The sequence below is a fragment of the Ambystoma mexicanum genome, chromosome 6p (assembly GCF_040938575.1).
Source record: "Ambystoma mexicanum isolate Mex_15411 chromosome 6p, UKY_AmexF1_1, whole genome shotgun sequence".
Classification (NCBI taxonomy): Eukaryota; Metazoa; Chordata; class Amphibia; order Caudata; family Ambystomatidae; genus Ambystoma; species Ambystoma mexicanum.
The window spans coordinates 1,537,447,601-1,537,468,371 of record NC_090935.1 but is presented as its reverse complement, the minus strand read 5'-3'; the positions used below and the strand labels follow the sequence as shown (position 1 = coordinate 1,537,468,371).

The 20,771-nt window shown below is 44.5% G+C and overlaps 1 protein-coding gene across 3 annotated transcripts in view; it reads right to left on the bottom strand.

Annotated features, from left to right (window-relative positions):
- HOOK3 (hook microtubule tethering protein 3) overlaps positions 1-20,771 on the bottom strand; it is a 1,904,471-nt gene that overhangs the window by 10,117 nt on the left and 1,873,583 nt on the right. For all 3 annotated transcript variants that reach the window (XM_069626410.1, XM_069626409.1, XM_069626411.1), the window contains one exon: positions 18,998-19,134. In XM_069626410.1, coding sequence (XP_069482511.1) covers positions 18,998-19,134 — 137 coding nt within the window. The remainder of the gene's footprint in view (positions 1-18,997; positions 19,135-20,771) is intronic.

Sequence of the window (20,771 nt, the reverse complement as noted above, 5' to 3'; positions counted from 1 at the left end):
TCTCCTGGGATCCAAGCAATGGAACCACTCCTCTTCCTTAGAGGGGTGTGGTGGAGGTAGAAGACCTGTATAACTATGGACTGCGAAAGGTGGAACTCAAACCACTTTTGGGAGAAAGCCAGGCCTTGCTTTAAGATAAACCTTTTCCCAAAAAAAAGCAGGAATGGGGGGGCTTGCAAAAAAACGCCTGCAAATTACTAACTCTCCTGGCAGACATGATCCCAACCAAAAAGGCTGCTTTCAAAGATAGCAGTCACAAAGAACAGGAATGCATCGGCTCAAACGGAGCCACCATCAAGAATGTCAGACCTAGATTTAAATCCCAGTCTGGGACAAAAAAGGGAGTTGGCAGAAACTTATTCACAAGGCCCTTCAGGAATTGGGCCATAACCGGAATCGTAAAGAAAGAACCTTGATCCTTTTGAACACAGACAAGGCTGCCAAATATCCTTTGACTCTGGTAACCTGAAGGCCTGCCGAGGCCAGTGACAGAAGGAACTCATCACTGTAGTGGTGGGGCAAGAGATGGGATCGATCAGGCGCTCCCTGCACCACGCCTCGGATCTTCTCCACCTACATGCATACAAAGATCTGGTAGACGGCCTGCGTGCAGCCAGCAACACCTGACGTACCGTCCCAGTCTTCATATCTCATCCGCTCAAGAGCCACGCCTGTAGGTTGAGGGACTCTGGGTTCGGGTGGAGTACCTGACCTTTAGACTGGGTCAGGCGATCTGGGTGCAGAGGCAACCGGTGAGGCGGACAGATAGTCAGATCCAAGAAATGGGTGTACCACGGTCTCCTCGCCCAGTCCGGGGCGATCAAGATCATTGTCGCTGTCCTTTTTTTTATAACTATTCTGGATACTGATTTCTGTTGCTGCAGGTTAAAGGAGTATGCTCTTAAGAGAATATGTGCACAACAATAACGTCTTAATTTTGGCAAACTTGTTTGATAACATGAGCCATTATGTAGCTACAATGTAAAGGTAGTTTGAGGTTATGGGTTTATAGCAGGTGGGCAGAATCCAAACTCAAAGGGTGACACAGTTACACACCCCAGAATAGGAGAAAAAGATAAAAATCAAGGATTATTCTACTTGCATGTCAGACAGTGTTATATACTGCATCAAGTGTCTTGCGAATTACTATATATTGGTCAGACTGGCAGAAAAGCACGGATAAGATGGAATGAACATAAATCAAATGTCAGAACCAATAATCAACACTCTCCAGTTGCTAGACATTTCAATCAAGAAAAACACCAGATATCACAAATGCGATTTCAAATCCTTGAAGTAGTACAAATGACCAACATTAGAACAAGTGCTACTAAAAGACTTGAGCAACATGAAGCACATTGGATCGAGAGATTGGACACAGTATCGCCCCGTGGGCTCAATGAAGAGTTGAATTTGTATTGTTTCATATGAAAAAGACATATCAAGTTAATATTTCTTAAATTCAATCTGAGTATACATTTCTATTTCTTTTTCTATCAGTTAAAACTCACAAGGCAATTTAACTGGCTGTAGCATAAACCAGATGCAATGTTAGTTGGCATGTCCTGTGTGTTGTACAGGCATGAGAATTTTGTCACCCTGGCGACGAGTTATCAAGATGGTAAGACTTATTAAGACAAGACTGGTAAGGTGTATGTTACCGTTTCATTTCATGTTACTTAATTTTCCTTTAAAACATTTAATTGTGTGTAACAACTGTACCCAGTGATATAGAATTCAGATAATAAGCATTGCATCTGATTATCTGTATTTAAGGTAAATATGAAGGTTGAATTAATTGCTCATTTTATGCACTTTAGCATCGTTCTCCGGTACTAACACGAACTGCCATTTTATTGTTAATGTTTTTGCTATTTACAGAAATATTTACCAAGGGGATTTCATGTTTTCGTAGTCTGTCTTTAACAGAACTCAATGTAAACACTCAGTTTCTTTACCTTTAGTGACAGAATGGTGTATACAGCAACATATGTAGACCGATTGACCAGCTTAACTTGATTTTAAAAGGTGCTTTGTCAGCAAATATGCCTACGTACTTTACATTATCTGTATCCGCGTACCAGCACGAATACTACTTATAGCATAGGGCTCTTAGCATAGGGAGCCGTAATTATGCACAAGTAGTACATTGCCACCACGTTAAGTAATGCCGTAACAGCAACAGCCAACTGAGCCAAGTTGCCATGGTAACCATCACCACAAATCACAGAGTCCTTCACAAGAACGTTTCCATGACTACGTTTGCGCCGTTCCAGAGTTTTCCGCGGCCGGATCAAGGCAGCGGCATCCTCGCTATCTCCATGCGCCATTAGGAAGGCTTACATTTCAAGTAAGATCACGCTCACTGAGCTACGATCGGTTAGCTAGGGAGTTCATATATTCCTGACAGCAATATTCCTTTATTTAATAGGCGGTTCCATTTACGACCGTGCACTATTCCTTCATCAAGCTGATACATATGTATTAAAGGCATCAGAATCAGCGCACACTTTTGAAACCCATTGTATCCCTCATACAATAAGGCGACAGCTGTAACATTTGAGGTAAGCGTATTTACAACTATGTGAACACCTCTTGAGAACATCAGGGTTATCTAAACATCTAAGCACTGCTTACAATTAATCTGTTTTTCAGAGAGGACCGTTAAAGCGGCTACACATGGAGGGATATTTATAAAAAAAAAGAAAACGTATGCCTAGACCACGTGTACTTCACACATGAATTTCCTTTTTATATCAACTTGCACACCCAGGTACGTGCATTTTATATTTAAAAGAATGTGATTCCACATCGCTATTTACATATATTTAAACTGGATTGTTTACCTGCATGACTACATTTATTGATGTTTTATAGATACTTAGCTGAGTACAAGTAGTTCAAAGGGAATCAGATGTGGAAACCAGTGGTTAATTTATGATATATTTCACCCCAGGAGATAAAGGGATTATCTTTGATATGATGGAAATCGATATGTCACTGTGATGAACAATTGACTAGGACATACATATATGCAGGTATTGTTTGTTTTTGAGTAGAACAATTTATGTAATTTGTGGTGATCTGTCTACATAAATACTCCATATGATTCTATTTTGATGCTTATGATTTTTTTGCTATTGTTTTTTCTTTGTACTATAGAAATTCGCCCTGATGAAGGACCAGGTATGGGTCCGAAATGCATTGGCATACCATTTCTGCTTCTTTCAAATTGATGAATTAAAAAAATCTTCTATAATAAAAACATCTGATGGCGATATCTTCTTTTCACCAAAAGCTGGAACAGCTGATATTCAGGTTAAACTAAGCTCGTAATATATTCATCCTCAAGATATAAATTGATACAATATCCATCAGTAGTCTTTACTACAATTGGCGACCCAAGGTCTGATGACATTTTCTTTCTCAGACATTACTCCAAATCCACACTCTGCCCAAGCGGTAGGCTACTGCTCAGTCAACCTACTGCTGGACGAAGGCAAACAGCCTATGCCTAAAGGCCTGTGAGCTATATAGTATGGTGCGCATTTGTAGGACTTATAAATGGACCCGTAAGGTATGGATTTAGTGGGGCTGATACTGCGTTCTACAGAAAATTCTCTCTCTAGCCGGTTGTGTTAATTCCAAGTTGCATTTAGACATGCAAAATTGGGGTTTATTGTGACCAAATGTACAGAGGATAAACAGAAAGGATAGTAAAATTATGGAGGATAAGGTGGACAGACAAGTATGTTGAAGTCCTAAAGCAACACTTTAAGAGAACTCTTGCTGTAATTTAAAACAGTGATTTGCCAATTCCAAACTATTGCTAACTCAGATTCCATGGTATGGAAGGATGCAATTAGAACGGATGAGCAAGGGGTCACAGCTAAAAGCTGACTAACTTGCACTATTAATTTGGCTATTCTGAGAACTACTCGGTTTTACCGTTACAAAGTAAGAAGGTGGCATTTATAGTAGTCTCCATCAAATCAGTCCACAGTAAGGTATAGATACGATGCTAAGGAATGATGTAAACTGGGTGCATCATAGGAGTAATGTACAAACGAAATATTTCTGAAGGCTTTGTGATTGGCCCATACTGTTATACAACCCAAATATAAAAAAGCAATGCATTGCTCACAAACGGCGTACCGGATATGTGGCAGCCACTGAAGAAATATTGTAAGCTATTCTGGAGGGCCTTCAGAGAATGACAGGGAAATAGGTACACTATCTACTTTTATTTAGACAAGGGTTGGTATTCCCATATTCAGAATGTATACATGGTGTTCACAGAATGTAACAAATGATTTATTACCAAATAGGTAAATGTGATCTTGGAGGTGGAGCACCCCATCTCTGCTTCTCTCACCATGTTCTTCCCCCTATGATTGTAAAGTGCTCCATTGCTTCCTGAAGCCAGGTACACATGCAATAAATACCCTAATAATAATAATAATAATATAGTTCAGTAGAAACGATAATCCTCAAGGGTCTGTGGGCTTGATGGCGAAGCTACAGTTCCTCTCAGGGCCAATCTGAGCATGTGGTCTGAATTGTTGTGCCTGGTCTTTCATCAATTGATGTCCCTACCAGATCTAGTCTATCCTCATGGATGTGCAGCATACTAATACTAAGTTCATTCCCCTTTCCTCCATCCGGTATGGGCGTCCCTCACTGGGGACGGCAACAGGACCTTTTCCCCCAGAAAAATAACACTTTGCCTTTATATTTATATGGGCGTGGGGGCGCGGCCCTTGGAGCTTGCACTCCCCTAACCCTGCCCACCGGTGCCACACCTTAGTCCTCTTTTCCGCATCAACGGGAGCACACCGCTTTCACCAGCTCTCCTGGGTGAGGCATCAAGCCTCTTACTTCCATGTGCTTTCCCTAATCTGTTGCTTTTTTCTAATTTTCAGGTTTTGGGAACACCGTCCTCCAGTGGCCTAGTCTGTCCCCTGTGCACGTCGACCCCGGCTGGCTTCAGCAGGTGCCCGTCGTGCAACGGTTTCTTTCACAAGTTGGATCCGCACATGCGCTGCCTCCGGTGCCTTGGAAAAGACCACGGGTGGGAAGGCTGCTCAGCGTATGACACTCATATGCCCGGTCCCTTAGAAACCAGCTTGTGCGGTAGAGAGGTGTTCTCCAGGAAGACCAAGAAGGTAAGCGTACTCTTCTCAAAGGCGTCCCGCAGGGGCCACTCCTTCCCGGGGAAGCCTGCTCACAGGAGGGGCCTGTTGGACCCTTGCACCAGCAGCAAGGACAGAGAGACTCTTGTAGCTACCAGCCTTATGGCCAAGGGGGTCTAAGGGCCCTACCGGTCCTGCCACCGAGGAGCCTACGGGCTCTGGTACACGGGACACATCCTGAGGGGCCCTGGTTTATTACCGGGAACACCCCTGAGATGGCGCCTACACGCAGCGCCGACAGCACTACCGGCCCCAGGGCCAAACGCCTACCAGGCCCACGCCTCAGGTGCAGGGTGGGGCTACCAGGCCCACGCCTCAGGTGCAGGGTGGGGCTACCAGGCCCACGCCTCAGGTGCAGGGTGGGGCAGAGTTGATGCGCTCAGGCATGTAGGCCGAGCCAAGGCCTGCGTCATCCACGGTCCCACACGCAGAAGATGCTGACAAGCTGGCGCTCAGGACAGAAGCCTGCCAACAGGGCGAACCGCAAAGGTGTGATTCTATAGCCAGGGCGATTGGGTTCCTAGGACTCCGGTCATGTGGACCACTTCATACCCGACCTTCAAGGGTCAAGCACAGTACCATAAGTGCATGTACTCACAAGGGGGGTGCAGACAACAGGTCTTTACTCCACCACAGCTGGCGCAGTATCGCACCCACCCTGCTTGCGAGGATCACTTTTTTGACAAGTATTCGACACTCATGCGGTCTTCGCAGGTGGGGGACATCTTTAAATGCATAATTCAGGAGATGCTGCCACCCACACCACCACCTCAGCTGGTGCCTGTGCAGCCTGTCTGTACCTCCACCACCAACATTGCCCATGCCTATCGTAGTTCCGGTTGCAGCACCTACACCTCTAGGTCCAGTGCCTGGACCAATTCCAGTGGCACACCCAACGCCTGCGGACCAAGGGGCCCCTTCTAACTCAGGTGACCAACAAGACACTGATGAGGAGCAGCAGGACATGCCTTCTTCGGCGAGGGCATTCCATGATAGGATCGCTGGCCTAGCTGAATACCTGGATATCCCTCAGCCCCAGAAAGAGCTGCTGGAGTCATGGGTACTCGCGGAAGTACTCCCCATCAAGATCTGGCATCCTGTTGCAGAAGGACGTGGAGGCTCTGGCGAGGAAGGGTTGGCTCATGCCCCACTGTACTTAGCCAACAAATAAAAGGCCGGATGCAAAATTCAGGCAGGTGTGGAGGGAAATTGCAGACTTGCTCCCAGATATTCCAGCCAACAAACAAGCCTCTTTCAAGGCTGGACTTGCCAAAGAGAAACCTGTGGCGCAGGACCTCATGGAAGCCACCGCTAGCAGAGCAATCTGTGTGGCGACTGACTGGCGAAGGACGGCATGGCTCAAGGAGACTACATTCAACCCTGATGTTCAGGACAGAATCCGAGACCTGCCTTTCGAGGTCGGCGACTTGTTCCACTCCACCACTGACGAAAAACATGATAAAAAGAAGAGCAGCTCGCAGACAGCCAAATCCATGGCCATTCTCACCAAGCCAGCAGCTAAAACCTTAGCACAGGGTCACACTCGATCAGACAGAGGGTGGTCCTTTGGCGGTTTCTGGTGTTTCCAGGACCACCGGGCCAGGCAACCGGACAGGTCGCCCAGTCAACATAGGTGAAAACATCAGAAATGTTCGCTCAAGGGCTTTCTTCAGCCCCCCTCCCAGTCATCTGCCTCCAACCCAAAAAGGCAATGACGGCTCTTTTCGGTTCCACAGCACTCTTGTCGGGGGGAGGTTGGCCCTGCACAGTCCAGCTTGGCTCTCACCTTTTACAGACTCACGGGTGATTTCGGTAGTCTCCTCGGGCTTCCGGCTCTCCACCCCCCCATCCCATCACAGATTCGGGACTTCTTCACTCTTAGCAGAGCTATGTTCCCTTGTGGAGTGCGAGGCAGTGGAGGAGGTTCCTCTGCCTCAACAGGGGCAGGGCTTTTACACCTGCATTTTTGCTATTCAAAGGAAGAACCAGGCGGGCCTGCGATTGGTCCCAGATCTTTCCTTCCTGAATCTGTACCTACCTCTGCAGAAGTTCCAAATGGTGACGCCAGCTTTTATAGCAGAGACGCTGTGTGGGGGAGGACTGAATGTGCTCCCTTGATCTGAAAGACGCATATTTACACATCACCTTAGTGCAGCCTCATCGATCCTTCCTTACGTTCTGGGTCAAGGGTTTGCATTTTCAATAAAAGGTGTTGCCATTCGGCCTGAATTCAGCGACAAAGGTATTCACAAGACTGATGAACGCAGTGGGGGCTGTGCTCAGGTCAGAGGGCCTTCATGTATATCCTTACCTCAACGACTTGCAAATCCGAGGGGGTGTCCCACGAGCAGGTCAGGTACTCAGCGGGGAGACTCACGACTACACTCTACAAACTCTGGTTCTCTATCAAATATTGGTGTTTTTGGGCTGCTGTGGGATACTCCGAAGCAGAAGGGGTTCCTCAAGAGGGAGAAAGTGGCAGCGATCAAATCTTCCGTTGCTCACTTCCTCAGCAGAACATTAACTAAGGACAGGTGGTACCAGCACCTGCTGAGAGTATTGGCAGCATTTCTTCTAGCCATCCCTTACACCAGGCTGCGAACGAGGTGGCTGCAGCTGCATATTTCAGCATCCTGGGACCAGGAGTCAGGTTATCAAGTAGCCCTGCTCACTATACCCGCTCACCTACAGCAGGACCTCACTTGGTGGGGGCAGGATGCGAACCTCATGATGGGAAAACCATTCAGATCCCTCTGGCGGATAACACTAGAACTACAGACTCCTCACTCCATGGGTGGTGCGCTATCCTGGGGACACATTCTGTGCATGGTCTGTGGTCCCAGACTGACCAACAAAATCACATCAAATGGCTAGAAATGATGGTCATTTGGCTTGCACTCAAGGCATTCCTCACACTGATCAGTAGTGCAGTTTGTATTCGGACAGACAACTCTACCTGCATGCACTACCTCAACAAGCAGGGGGGCACCAGATCCCTGCTCCTTTGCAGGCTGGCCCTCAGCATCTGGGAGTGGGCTATTGCACAGGACATCTGGATCTCAGCGGTGCATATGCCGGGCGAATCAAACCAGTAGGCGGACAGACTCAGTCGGCTGGGCACCGACTACTATAAGTGGCAACTGAAGGAGAGAGTCATTCGAGACATTTTCAGCAGGAGGGGTCACCTGGTCACAGACCGGTTTGCGACAAAGAGTAACAGGACTTGTCAGCAGTTCGCGTCCTGGAGGTTTTGGGGAGAGGGGACGGCTCCCTCGCGGACGCGCTTCAGATTCCCTGAGGCAGGATGTGGGCGTATGCATTTCCTCCTACCCCACTCATCCACAAGGTTGTTTGCAAGATCAGGCAGTCCCAGCGGCTGCGTCTCAGTGGCCGGCCAGGCCATGGTTCTCAGACCTTAGACAGCTGTCAGTTCAGCCAGAAGTCCCTCTCCCGTTCGTGAAGGGCTAGCTCCTGGCACAGCGGAGGGGGGTTTGGGGGCAGTCCTTCATCCGTGCCCGGAGAGGCTAGCCCTAGCAGGTGATTCTCCAACAGTTCCGGCTGTCTCGGGAGAACCTAGAAATCATCCAGGCAGCCAGGAGTCAGGCTACTTGAAAGCAGTACAAAATGCAAATGGACCAGGTTCTGCTTCTGGTTCAAGGAAAAAGGAGTGGACCCGCTATCTTGCACATTGGACCAGGTGTCGTCTTTCTCATCGTACTTCGCCAGATCAGGGGTCCAGGTAGATACCTGCTGGCTGGACATACCTAGCGGCCATCGGCGCATACAGTACCTCTGACAAGTTTACCTTCTCCTCGGCCATTCCAGTAGTGAAGTTTAACCAGGCTGTATACGTTTGTCAGATGCCTGCACCCACTCTGGGATCTCAACTTTGTTCTTAGCACCCTTGCACACAAACCATTTGAGCCCATGGTCACAGTGGACATCAAATTGGTCACGCTCAAGACAGCGCTACTAGTGGGGCTTGCTTCAGCTTGCCGAGTTAGCATGATTCAGGCTCTGGTGGCTTCCAAGCCCTACAGTGTTTCATCTGGACAAGGCTGTGCTCCACGCTCACCCCAGGTTTGTATCAAAGGTGGTCTCCTCCTTCCACATTACTGAAGAAATTGTGCTCCCTACTTTCTTTCCTAACCACAAGGAAGACGCAGAGAAGGCTCTACACTGTTTGGACCTCAGAAGAACACTAAAATTCTATCTTCACAGAACCAAGGACTTAGATGGACGCCTTATTTGTCACATTTGGTGGGTCAAGGCTTGGACAGCAAGCGTCCAAAGCTTCAATAGCTCTGTCTGAACACTGGTGCCAGGGCTGACTCAGCATTTGGCCAGGCTGTCCTTCGTAATCTGTTTGCCTAGAGTGTCCAGCTCTCCTCCCCAGGGCAGTTATATCAGTTGTAGTCACCCATACAGGATGGAGGAAAGGAGATGGGACGGAGAAGTAATTAAGTGTTACTCACCGGAGTGACTAACCAACGTACATCCCACCATCCTTCCCCCTAAAAAATATCAGCGAGGTTGAACAGTTTAATATGGCCGATGCGTCAAAGGAGACTGAGGTGTGGTGCTGGTGGGTAGGGTTAGGGCAGCGCATACTCCCAGTGGCGCGCCCCTGTGTGCATATACATTTAAAAGAAAAGTGTTATTTTTCAGGTGAAAAAGGTTCTGTTCCCGTCCCTAGTGAGGGACACCCATACAGGATGGATGAAAGGGGGCTATGGACTAGGAGTACGTTAATCACTCTGGTGACTAATACTTAATTTTTAATCCACAAGAATGGTCATAAAGAGAATGCCAGAAATTAAAGCATTATAGCCTTCTTAGATGTTACTGGAGGGCCCTAGCATACATTGCGTTAGAAAAATTAAGGGAATGGGCTAACAAAAATAAGCTGCTTCCTAACTACCATTAATTGATGTTGTATCTTGAAGACATTAATGGATAAATAATATAAATTTAAGAAAATGAAATTGCATTGTTCTATCGATTTGACTATAGCTTTCAAGTTATAACTTGCAGAAAAGATGGGCTATCGCAGCCCCTTTAATAGTTTGCCACAGCCCCCTTTCGTTCACAGATCTCAGTTAAAGTCTACATTGGTCCAAAAGAGAAATGCACTAGGCCTTTTGGGACTAACCAAGTGTTGAAACCAGGGTGCATTTTCAATGTCCATTTTTGAATTTACACATTGCTGAATTGCCACCCTTCTTGCCTACTGCAGCAACGTTGTCTCCAAAACCTAGAAATCTGATGCTTGCTTGGATGATCTATGCAGATGATACACTCTTAATTGAGCAAGCATGCATAGGATAACATAAAACAATACATGAACTGGCTTTGTACCGCACACATAATACAGTAATGAACAGGAAAAAAATGTTCTTGGGCACTTGTCAAGCATGTAATTATATACCGAGTGGTTAAGTATATCCAAAATGGTTTTGATTAATTGACTCTGGTTAGATCAAATTCTAAAGTGGGCTTTGCATCATTGGGTTACACATTTACAGATGATGGGGTACATATATGACAATCAACCCTACAGTTTCAATCACTCCAATCAAAGGAGTATATCTTTAAGGTTCCTCCTACAATATGTTCATCTAGAGGACAGAGATTGGCTCTTTGGTGAACCATAGATTCTTGATTGTGTAGTGGGGGGTGGGTTGCAAAAGCCTGCTGATGCTTAGACATTCTTAACTTAATGGAACAATCGTCTGGACTTGGTCCTATTAAAGTGGAGGCCCAGACTCAGATTATTTTATTCTCTCCCTCTCTTTTTTTTTTAAAACATCCTTTATTGAATTTTATAACATCAACGTGAACAATGCAACAAACACTATAACAAACATATAAAGGCACTGCTTGCAGGGAGTTTCTCACAACCACAATAATCTTGGCGCCAGCACGTCTCTCTGTAGACCATTCTTGGATCTTTGTAGTTGCTGCATGACCCTACGCCCAATCCCATGAATCAATGTTCGGATGGCGCCCACAGCTGGTTATAAGTTTGTGTTGGGGCTGCCCTCTAGATCTTCCTGGTTTATAATCTCACTTTCCGACCCATCCGGGTGCTCAGATCGCTGCTTGCTTTGGATCCCAGCATGTCTTGCAGGAGTGTGTTCCAAGCAAAAATGTTGTCACTTCTTTCTCCGGACCCTCTCTACACTGCACTGGTCCATATTACTGTCTCTGCCAACGCCCAATGGTTCAGGTCGGCCCACCATGCCTCAATACTGGGTCCCGTATCGGTCTTCCCTGCCATGGTGATTCAGCGTTTTGCCAAAATACACATCAAATCCTTCATCTTGGCTATGTGTGTCCTTTGTTTGCCACCCCCTAGGAATAGGCCCAACAAGTAGCTTTGCGGTGTCCATTGCTGCATTTGCACCCCGCCTGTAGCTGCCCTTGGTTTAATGTGTTCCCAGAATGTTTGCATTACTGAGCACCCCCAGAACATGTGAAACAGGTCTACATTTTCTGCGGCACACCTGTGGCAGGTTTGGGTGACTTTGTTCCCCATTTTGGATAGTCTTTTTGGGGTGAGGTACGCTCTGTGGGTAACGGAGCTGCGTCAGCTTAAATCTTGCGTTCCTCAAGACCGTTTTCCTGTACCTTAGGACTCTCGACCATTCCTGATCCGTAAAGGGCTTCTGGAGTTCCGACTCCCATTGATCTTGCACCTGCAATTTCTTAGTGTGGCTAGATTTCATGAGTGGTTTATACAGTCCTGATGTTGTATGTCCACTTTCGGAGACGTCATACCACTCATCTACTTCGGGTTGTAGTTCCTCCTCTCTGTTGCGGTCCGGCCACCTTTTCTTAATGGCTTGGACCATGCTATTATGCAGCATGAACTGTCCTTTGTGAATCTCGTTTTGTTCCGTGAGGGTGGCAAACTCTACCCATGTCCCCCCCTTCCATAGGTCTCCGATCTGTGCCACTCCTTTAGTTTCCCAGTGTGTCCTGTATACATCCAGAGCAGTCAGGTGTCCACAAGCCCTGACAAAGGGATCTGCAGGGATCATGGGTATGAGGTCCCTTTAATCTTCCATGCCGTCTTCCATAGTGTTAGTCCTAACGTGAGCAAGGCAGGCAGGCCTTTGACCCAGGGTTTCCCCATCCAAATAAGTTCTCGCAACTAGCAGTTCTGGAGTGCCGGCTGGAATTACAGTCTATGGATTCTTCTTCTCCTAACCATCAGACCACAAATTGCAGTTGACTTGCTAAATAGTATCTCTCATAGTTTGGCACCTTGATACCCCCAGACAGGTAGTCTCTTTGTAGAGTGTGGACAGCCAGTCTGTTCCCTCCCCCCCCCAGGAATTCACATACTACATTCTTAAGGAAATTGAACACAATAGTAGGTATGTTGTAAGGTATGTTGGTAAAATAATATAGCAGGCGGGTGAAGGACCGTCACTTTTCAGCAGGGCTGCTCTTCCCATCATCATCAATGGCAATGTTCTCCAAAACTCCATGGACTTCATTGTCTTTTCTAGAGCCATCTACGTGTTAGCATTGTGTGTGTGACAGGTCATGATGCATGTCTATATCCTAGTATCGCAAAGTACGTGGTGGACACATAAGACCCAGGCGTGGTCAAAGATCTATAGGAGCGTGTCTGAGTTCTGCAAGGGTATATGTGATGGATTTTGCTTTGTTGATGGAGATACCCGATAGTTTGGCGTAGGCGCCTATTGCGTATAGCAGGTCAGGGAGGTTTTTGCAAGAGTTTGTGACTAACAAAAGCATGTCGTCAGCGTACAGTGATACCAGGTGCGTGACATTGTCTATGCGTATCCCTGTGTCTGCATATACCGCACGCAGGAAGACTGCCACGGTCTCCAAAGCCAATATATAGGAGCATTGGGATAGTGGGCAGCCCTGTTTGTGCCCCTGTGTATCCTCCACGCCTCTGAGATATGCCTCCTTGTTTTAACTCTGGCCTTAGGGTCTTTGTACAGTAGCCTAATCCATCCAAGAAAGCCCTCGCCCATACCGAAGTGGGCCAACAATCTGAGCAGCCAATTCCAGTTCATAGAGTCGAAGGCCTTAATCGCATCTAAAGATGCTATTGCGCATTCGCCGTTTGTCATTGATTTGGTCCACCACACGGAGGAGCCTCCGCAGGTTCTACGTGGTGTTACGCCCCGGGACATAGCCCGTTTAGTCCGGATGGACCAGCTTGTGTACAATTCTCGAGTCCATTAGTTAGGGGCTGCCGTTAGTATTTTGCAGTACTGGTTTATCAATGAGATGGGCCTGTACGAGCCAGAGTCTAGTGGTGGGGGGGGTGTGGGGGCTATGCCTAGTTTCATGATGGGTATTATGAGGGTTTCCTGCATGCTGTCTGGCAGTTGGCCCACCTCAAACACTTCCTGATATACCTCCAGTAATCAGACAGCTAGGGTGGTCTTGATTTTATACGCCTTGTAGAAATCTCTGGGTAGTCCATGGGGTCCCGGAGTCTTACACGTCGGGAGACTGTCTATTACTGCTTTTAATTCTTTTACCGTTAGGGGGGGGCCCAAGCATCTGTGCTTGCTCTTCATCTAACTTTTGGAGGTCGATTTGTTCTAGGGCGTCTGCTATATCTTGCAGGTTCTCGAGTATAGGGTCTCATAGAATTGTGAGAAAACTTGGTTTATACCTTCCTGGGTCCTCACCTCTTCCCCCGCATTATTTTTGATCGCATTGATCGGGACTCTTAACTTCCTGTTTAGTAAACTAGGTTAAGCCTCCCAGGTTTATCCCCTTCAGCATGTAATCTTTGTGTATACTTCGCATAATTCAGATGTCCCAGTTTCTCCCAGATTGCCTTGCACTGTATCCTGAGGGATACCAGTTCGGGTGGATCCTCCCCTTGTGACCTTTCTTGCGATTCCATCCTCTCTATTTCTCGTTCAATCTCCCCAAGTTCTGTCAGGACCCTCCCTTTAAGTCCTGCCGTCTTCCCAATCGCTGCACCTATGACTACTAGTTTGAAGGCGTCCCACACCGTTGCTCACCTGTCTACACTACCAGTGTTGAGGTGGTAGTAATCTTCTATTGTATCCTGCAGGAGCCCTTGGACCTCCCCCTTCAGTAGCGTCTCAGCTATCAATCTCCAAGTTGCTATAGGGGCCCTGCTATGCGTGTATGCCCAAGGTGCTGTTACCGGGGTATGATCTGAAAGTGTTCGTGCTCTGTGATGTGCGCTAGTGAATTCCCCTAGTGTCTCGCTGCCCGTGAAGTGGTAATCTACGCGTGTGAACGTATCGTGTGGGGCGCTGTAATAGGAGTATCCCCTCTTGTCTGCATGCAGGTTCCTCGAGACGTCCTCCAGCTTTAGCTGTTCCAAACTATTTCTAAGTGCTTTCGCCGGTGGGGCTGGTTTCTTGTACTTGTCATCTGATCGATCCAGGAGTGGGTCTAATGCACAGTTGAAGTCCCGAGCCCAAATGGATGCGGCCTCCCTGTATGGGGCCAAACGTGGTGCAAGTGTCGGAAAGAACGTCGTTGCATCTTGGTTCGGGGCATATGTGTTTACCAAACACACCTCCTTATTTTCAAGCATCCCATGCACCAGCACCCACCTAGCCTCTCTTGTTCTTGCGTTAACAGCTGGAAAGGGACAGCCCGGGGCTATGCACATAAGCACCCCACTGACATAGGTGGAATAGGTTGAGATGAACATTGGTCCGCCCCAATTATTCTCTCCCTCTCTTACTCTTGAAAGCATCCTTGACGGGCTTGTCTCTTCAAAATGAACAATGTTCACAAAACACCAGTAACCAACAAATCCCTTGTAAAGAAAGTAAACGTTTCTTTGATTTAGATCATTTATGATGCTTTTGTACTACTAATAATGTAAAACATGTGAAATTAACTTTTATGATTAAGGGTTTTGTAACTCACATCTGAGTCCCAATAACGGATCTTGGTGCGAAATTCCTGAACTAGCTACAGAACTTTTTTTGATGGTTTGACCAAATATGAAAATATTCCGTTTTCCTCTAAAGATGCAGCTATTAAGAATACTCATAATGTTAGCTGGTAACACATTCAGTTACCTGGCTCCCAGGAATCATACAGAGCAGCTGCCTAGCTATGCTCAATGGTGACGCACCAGGGAAGCCCAAAGACTGAACCACATTTTAGAAGCAGAACTCATTTGAAAGGGAATGGATTGTCCTAAAACTGACATAGTTCACACAAAGGGTTTCAAATCGAATCCTCTCTGCTAAATGCAAGGCAACTGATGGATGTCAAATCGCCACTGGCTAATGTATATCAAGACTGGTACATGAGAATTCTGGCTGCAGCCGATGGAACACGTAGACTAATTCATTGTATACTTGGGGAGCCCTAATGGGACTATGGTGCAGTAATCTTGTCTTGACATCACTAATCCAAGAACAAAATAAACCTCAAGGATATCTGGGAGACATGCCAAGCATAAGGTGAATACCAGCCTTAATGGAAGAACATTTTGCCTTCTACATATAGATATTTAGCATGAGGCTTTGGAGAATGTCCTTTAGATTTAAAGACTATACAGACTCTGTGGCCTTCCGTTGGAAACAACTGAACAGGTCTTATTTATTTGAACTGTGATGATATTCAGACAGAGTAAATCAATTAGACCCTTGTGTAAAGAATATGATTTACTATTTAAGAGTAAGAGTGAGGCTTTTAATTTTGCCAGTTACGTAATGTTATTTTTGCATCTATATAATGATTCTATCTAATTGTATGTTTTAATTAATTTATCAAACTTCTATATTATTAAATATTGAAACGGGAATCTGTGAAAGAGGCTGCAGCATTGGTAACCATTTAAAAATCCACTTTGGTGATAAAGAAAGTGTTTAGGTTTAAAGCTAGACAGCACCCAGCTATGACCACAACCATTAAGAACCTCTCAAATAAGGTCAGTAAAACTATGTTCACATGTTTTAAATTGCATGACTGCTATGGCAAATTATATCACCCCATCAGTCTGCATTGTAGAAGACGCTTTAGTCATACAAGGTACGAAAAAGAGCTCACATTTACAATGAAAAGTACGAGATATGGCTTGTGAACCCACGGAATAGAAAAATCCAGCGTCACTTTCTGCAGATCCCAATTGAACATGTAAAAGACAAAATGTGTATACAATGATTTTCATGGATATTTTTATGGTTATTCTGGATTACACTACTTAGTGGGTGAGCAAACCCAACATTAGTTCAAGTCTCGTATGCAAAAAGGAAAACACCATGTGAAGTTAAGCTGCTAGTTCAGATAGCCTGTGGCACCTTATAAAGGTATGCTGATTTCTGACATATGTACCCTAATAGCAAAGTTTTTTCATTTATTGTGGGTGGGGACTAACAAAATGGCAGCAAAACAAACCCTTCTCCTAAAAAATGTTCATAAGCTGACAAAACACAATTTTTCACTGTTGTAGCATCTTGGAATAACAGCTTCATGAGATAAAAAAGAAATGCGTTGCTATTATAGCAAGAGAAAAAAACTAAATTACGTTTGTATTTTGTGTCAGAGGATTGGCACATGGTCTCATGCTGAGTTACATACGAGAAAGGTAAAATATGCCTGAAAAATACGAATGGCCACTAGTTACCGTCATAAAGGTCATAAAGCTCCATCATTAAAGAACTAGGCTCCGGACAATCCTTTGGAAGTTATTGGCCTCTCCCACACTATTGTGGTACTTTAAGTTTACGATAGGTGCAGGAGAAGGACAGTAGGAAAAGAGACTTGCTATTGCATCTATACTGTACATAAACCACGCAACCTACCAATTACCTAGTTCAAGACGAAACTAACAAACCTTGACTCTTCACCACAGATATCACCACTGGCGCAGAAGCAGTAGTACTGTGATGGAAAATCTATTTGTAAATCACCACACTTCCCTTCTTCTGGCTTAGTCACACTTTTCAATTAAAGACATTTCACAATTGCAGAACATTGATAAGCTGTATGTTAAAAATAAGGAGAGGAGGAGGAGGTGTGCGGGCAACAAAATCTTATAGTGCACTTTCAAAACAGTGAAACATTTTTCACACTGCCCTAATGCACCAGTTATTTGTTAAAAAGCAGCATATTGCTTTGTACAAACTGCTACGTTTGTACGGATCACTGATTTTAACGAAAAATCAAACATTTGTTTTACTGATCCCTAAATTTGGAAAAAATACCGATTTGTATTTTTTTTTTTTAAATGTGTGGGTGGGGGGCCCACCCCAAACATTTGCTTATCCTTAATTTATAACGCCGCCCAACCTCCTCCCCATCCGTTTTAATTCTTTACCCAACCCCCATACATATTTTCTAATAGAAATTCAGTATTTTTCGGTTTTTAGGGTTTGTTTAAAATGTTTTTAGTTATTTTCAATTTGTCAATATCACTGGATACCAGTTTGTACACATGCTAGTGTCCAACAGACATTGAAAACATGGTAATATTTGACCCTCACTAAATGATTCTCATAACTAAAATAAAAGCATGCATGCCAACATATCAGCCAAAATATCAGATAATGAAAAAGCAAAATGAGTGGTTAAATATGAAAACAATGTATCCACACATTAGGAATGCTGGGCCAAAAAGTCTCAATTTTGGTGGCTTCTCGTGACACCAGAAACATGAGTCTTCAACCTTACTAAGACCGGCCTTAGTAGCTCAAAGGCAATATTATTTTATTTAGAATACATTAGATGCTACTTTTGTGCCTGGCGCTCCACACCTTATTGCCCCATCATAAAATATATTGTAAGTTTACTTTCTACTGTTATGTTCGCTAGAGGCATATTTATCTTGATACATGTAATAGAGGGAGTCCACGGAAACACCAGTCCTTTTGAGGAAATGATGGGCCCTATTGTGTAAGCTCCAAGTTCATGACACCAGAGTTAAGGGATGCCCATGGAGCGAGCGAAGTGGAAAGCCATATATGGGTAAAATAGAGGAGCAATTCCCAACTTCATTAACAAATGGTTAAAATTAACAATATACATAAATATGAGTTTTTTTTATAATATTACAAGTAATAACATTCACTACGGGAAAGAGTATTGCAATTTTCTGTGTTGAAGCAAACATCTGAAAAATAGAAAATAATTGCTTATTCATATATTATGAAAATGCTTTATGCAAGCATGAATATCTTAGTGTAGTGCCATGTGCTAGACTTGACTAGTGAGCACTTAAACTAAAGTATAGATGTGTTACATGGCAGACATTCAACAGTATTTATCTTTGCTCTACCAGTAAATCTGGATTCACAAAATTCAAGCCTTTCACCCAAAACCGTATTGACCTATAAACGTGGTACACAGATAGAGCAGAACTTTCCTTTGAAAACATTCTTATAAAGCATGTTAATACATAGGCACATGGAAAATGTTACAGAATAGAATATTGTCAAAGACAGGAATTTGCTTTCACACAGTCATCTTTAGGATTTAAGTCAGACATTTAAAGAGTTTAAAACAAAAGTAAATTGAACTGTTAAAGATGCACTTTGCGTTGTAACATTTTTGGCACATTAAAAAAGACATTGATAGTAGGACTCAAAAGCTTTACAGGGACCTTTCAAATATTAGGGAGACATACAACAGGCATTTTAGAAAAAAAAACCTTTCCCTAAGTTACCAATAACTAAGTGGTAGTATAAAAAAGAAAAGGTACAGGAAAGCACGGTGGTTGAATTTCCTGAAACGCTTGTGTGCAACCGAAGGACATTCTATGTTCTAGATGTTGGCTGTGTCTCTGCCACAAGGTAAGCCTCCTCTACCTTGCTGTAGCTGGTTGAACATGACCAGGATAAGATCTCCGAGTACTGGTTGCTTGCCTTTGTCTAGCCAGGAATGATTGTCCAGAACCAGTACTGGCAAGTCTATCTTCCGCAGCCTTTTTATGCATTGTCATTCCCTGTGAGACAAAAAGGAATCTTAGAAAATTGATATAGAATTTTTTTCAAAACATGTTTTTAAAGCAAAATAAATAAAATTGCACGCAAACCAAAATTAAATCGCATTTACTTCTCATAGATAAGAAATCTAAGACCAATTCACAGCAAGTAATCAGATTCCCAAACAGACTACATTGTTATGCATACTTTAACTGAGGGTAGCAGGTTTTGAAAGCTTTACAGTACTTTTTGGTTTTCGGGTCTTAAAAGGGCTTTTCAGTTATGAATAGAAAACTAATCTCTCCATGGGTGCACAATACAAAATGACTAGCCAATATGAGCTTCAAAACACACGCCCATGGCTAAAATGCTGTCAAATTGAGAACTTGATTTTGCATCATTGGTTTGGTGTACAGGTTCATAGTCAGATACAACAAAATGATGTCAGTTCACAACAGTGTCACCCGACTACTGGCCATCTTCGAAGACACATAAATGAGCCAGCAAATGTGGTTTAAGATTCTCTGACCATTTGCCAAAGCACTGGATCATTCAGTAGGCACAGAAAAAAGAACAAAAAAAGACAACCCATCAAACTCTGAACTTAAATTAAACACATTCCAGTTAGTTTAATACATTTTTTAAAAAAAACATTGTTGTGTAGGAACCAAGCAGGCTTGAAGATCACCAGCTTTCTATAGGGCTCTGCGTGATGCTTCTAGCGTTCTAGACTCCCCACTCCCTCAACTAAGCATGTACAGTCAAGGGATTGGCCAAGAGGCACACATTGAAGAGGTGTGCGGTGCCAGGAAATGGGGGCTCAAATAAGCTCGAATGAGTCAAACCATTTGGATCTAAATCTCACAGATATGAGTATTTGATGGTTCAGCTTGAATAAAACTATGCCAATACGGAACTCTGGGATACTGGTAGCTATGGAAATAATTTTACAGGGCCATTATTTCCTACCTGAAGCCAATCTGGTGCAGGAAGTGTAGAGAGACAGGCCTCTATCCAAAGCCACCCCTACTCAAAATCCCCATCTAGTTGAAAAACTTTATTCGATTTTTGTTGTTAAATTCTTTTATTTTAAGTCAAAGATTTTATTTTGATTTCGTTTATTTGAATCATGGATGGATCCAATGCAGAGTCCATGCCTTTTTGCTGACTTAGTACAGCCAGACTAACAGATGAGGTTCATCACGAGGTACCTGGACCAGTTACTGCCTCTTACTAATGCTGCAGCCCCCGTTTGTATTTCTATGAACATCCAGACTCTCTACCTGTGCGGCCACATTTTTAGTACGGGAAGTGTTGCCTAGATGGGGAATTTGTGAAGTAATGAGGTCAGACAATGGCCTGCATTTTGTGAATCAAACATTTGAGCAGATAAGCTTGTTTCTTGGTATAAAGCACACAGTTTCTTCGGCTTATCCACAAGGAAATGGGATCTGTGAATGGCTAAACGGCTTGCTTAAAGAAAGGATAGCCAAGATGAAGCTTACCTTAAAGAAAGGGTGGTTGCATTGCCTACCACTGGCATTATATGCATTGAGGAACCAACCAGGTTCGGACCACCATCTCACCCCCCATGAGATAGTGAAAGGGAGACGAATGAAGACACGCCTCACGCCTCCATGCAGAGTTAGAAGTGATG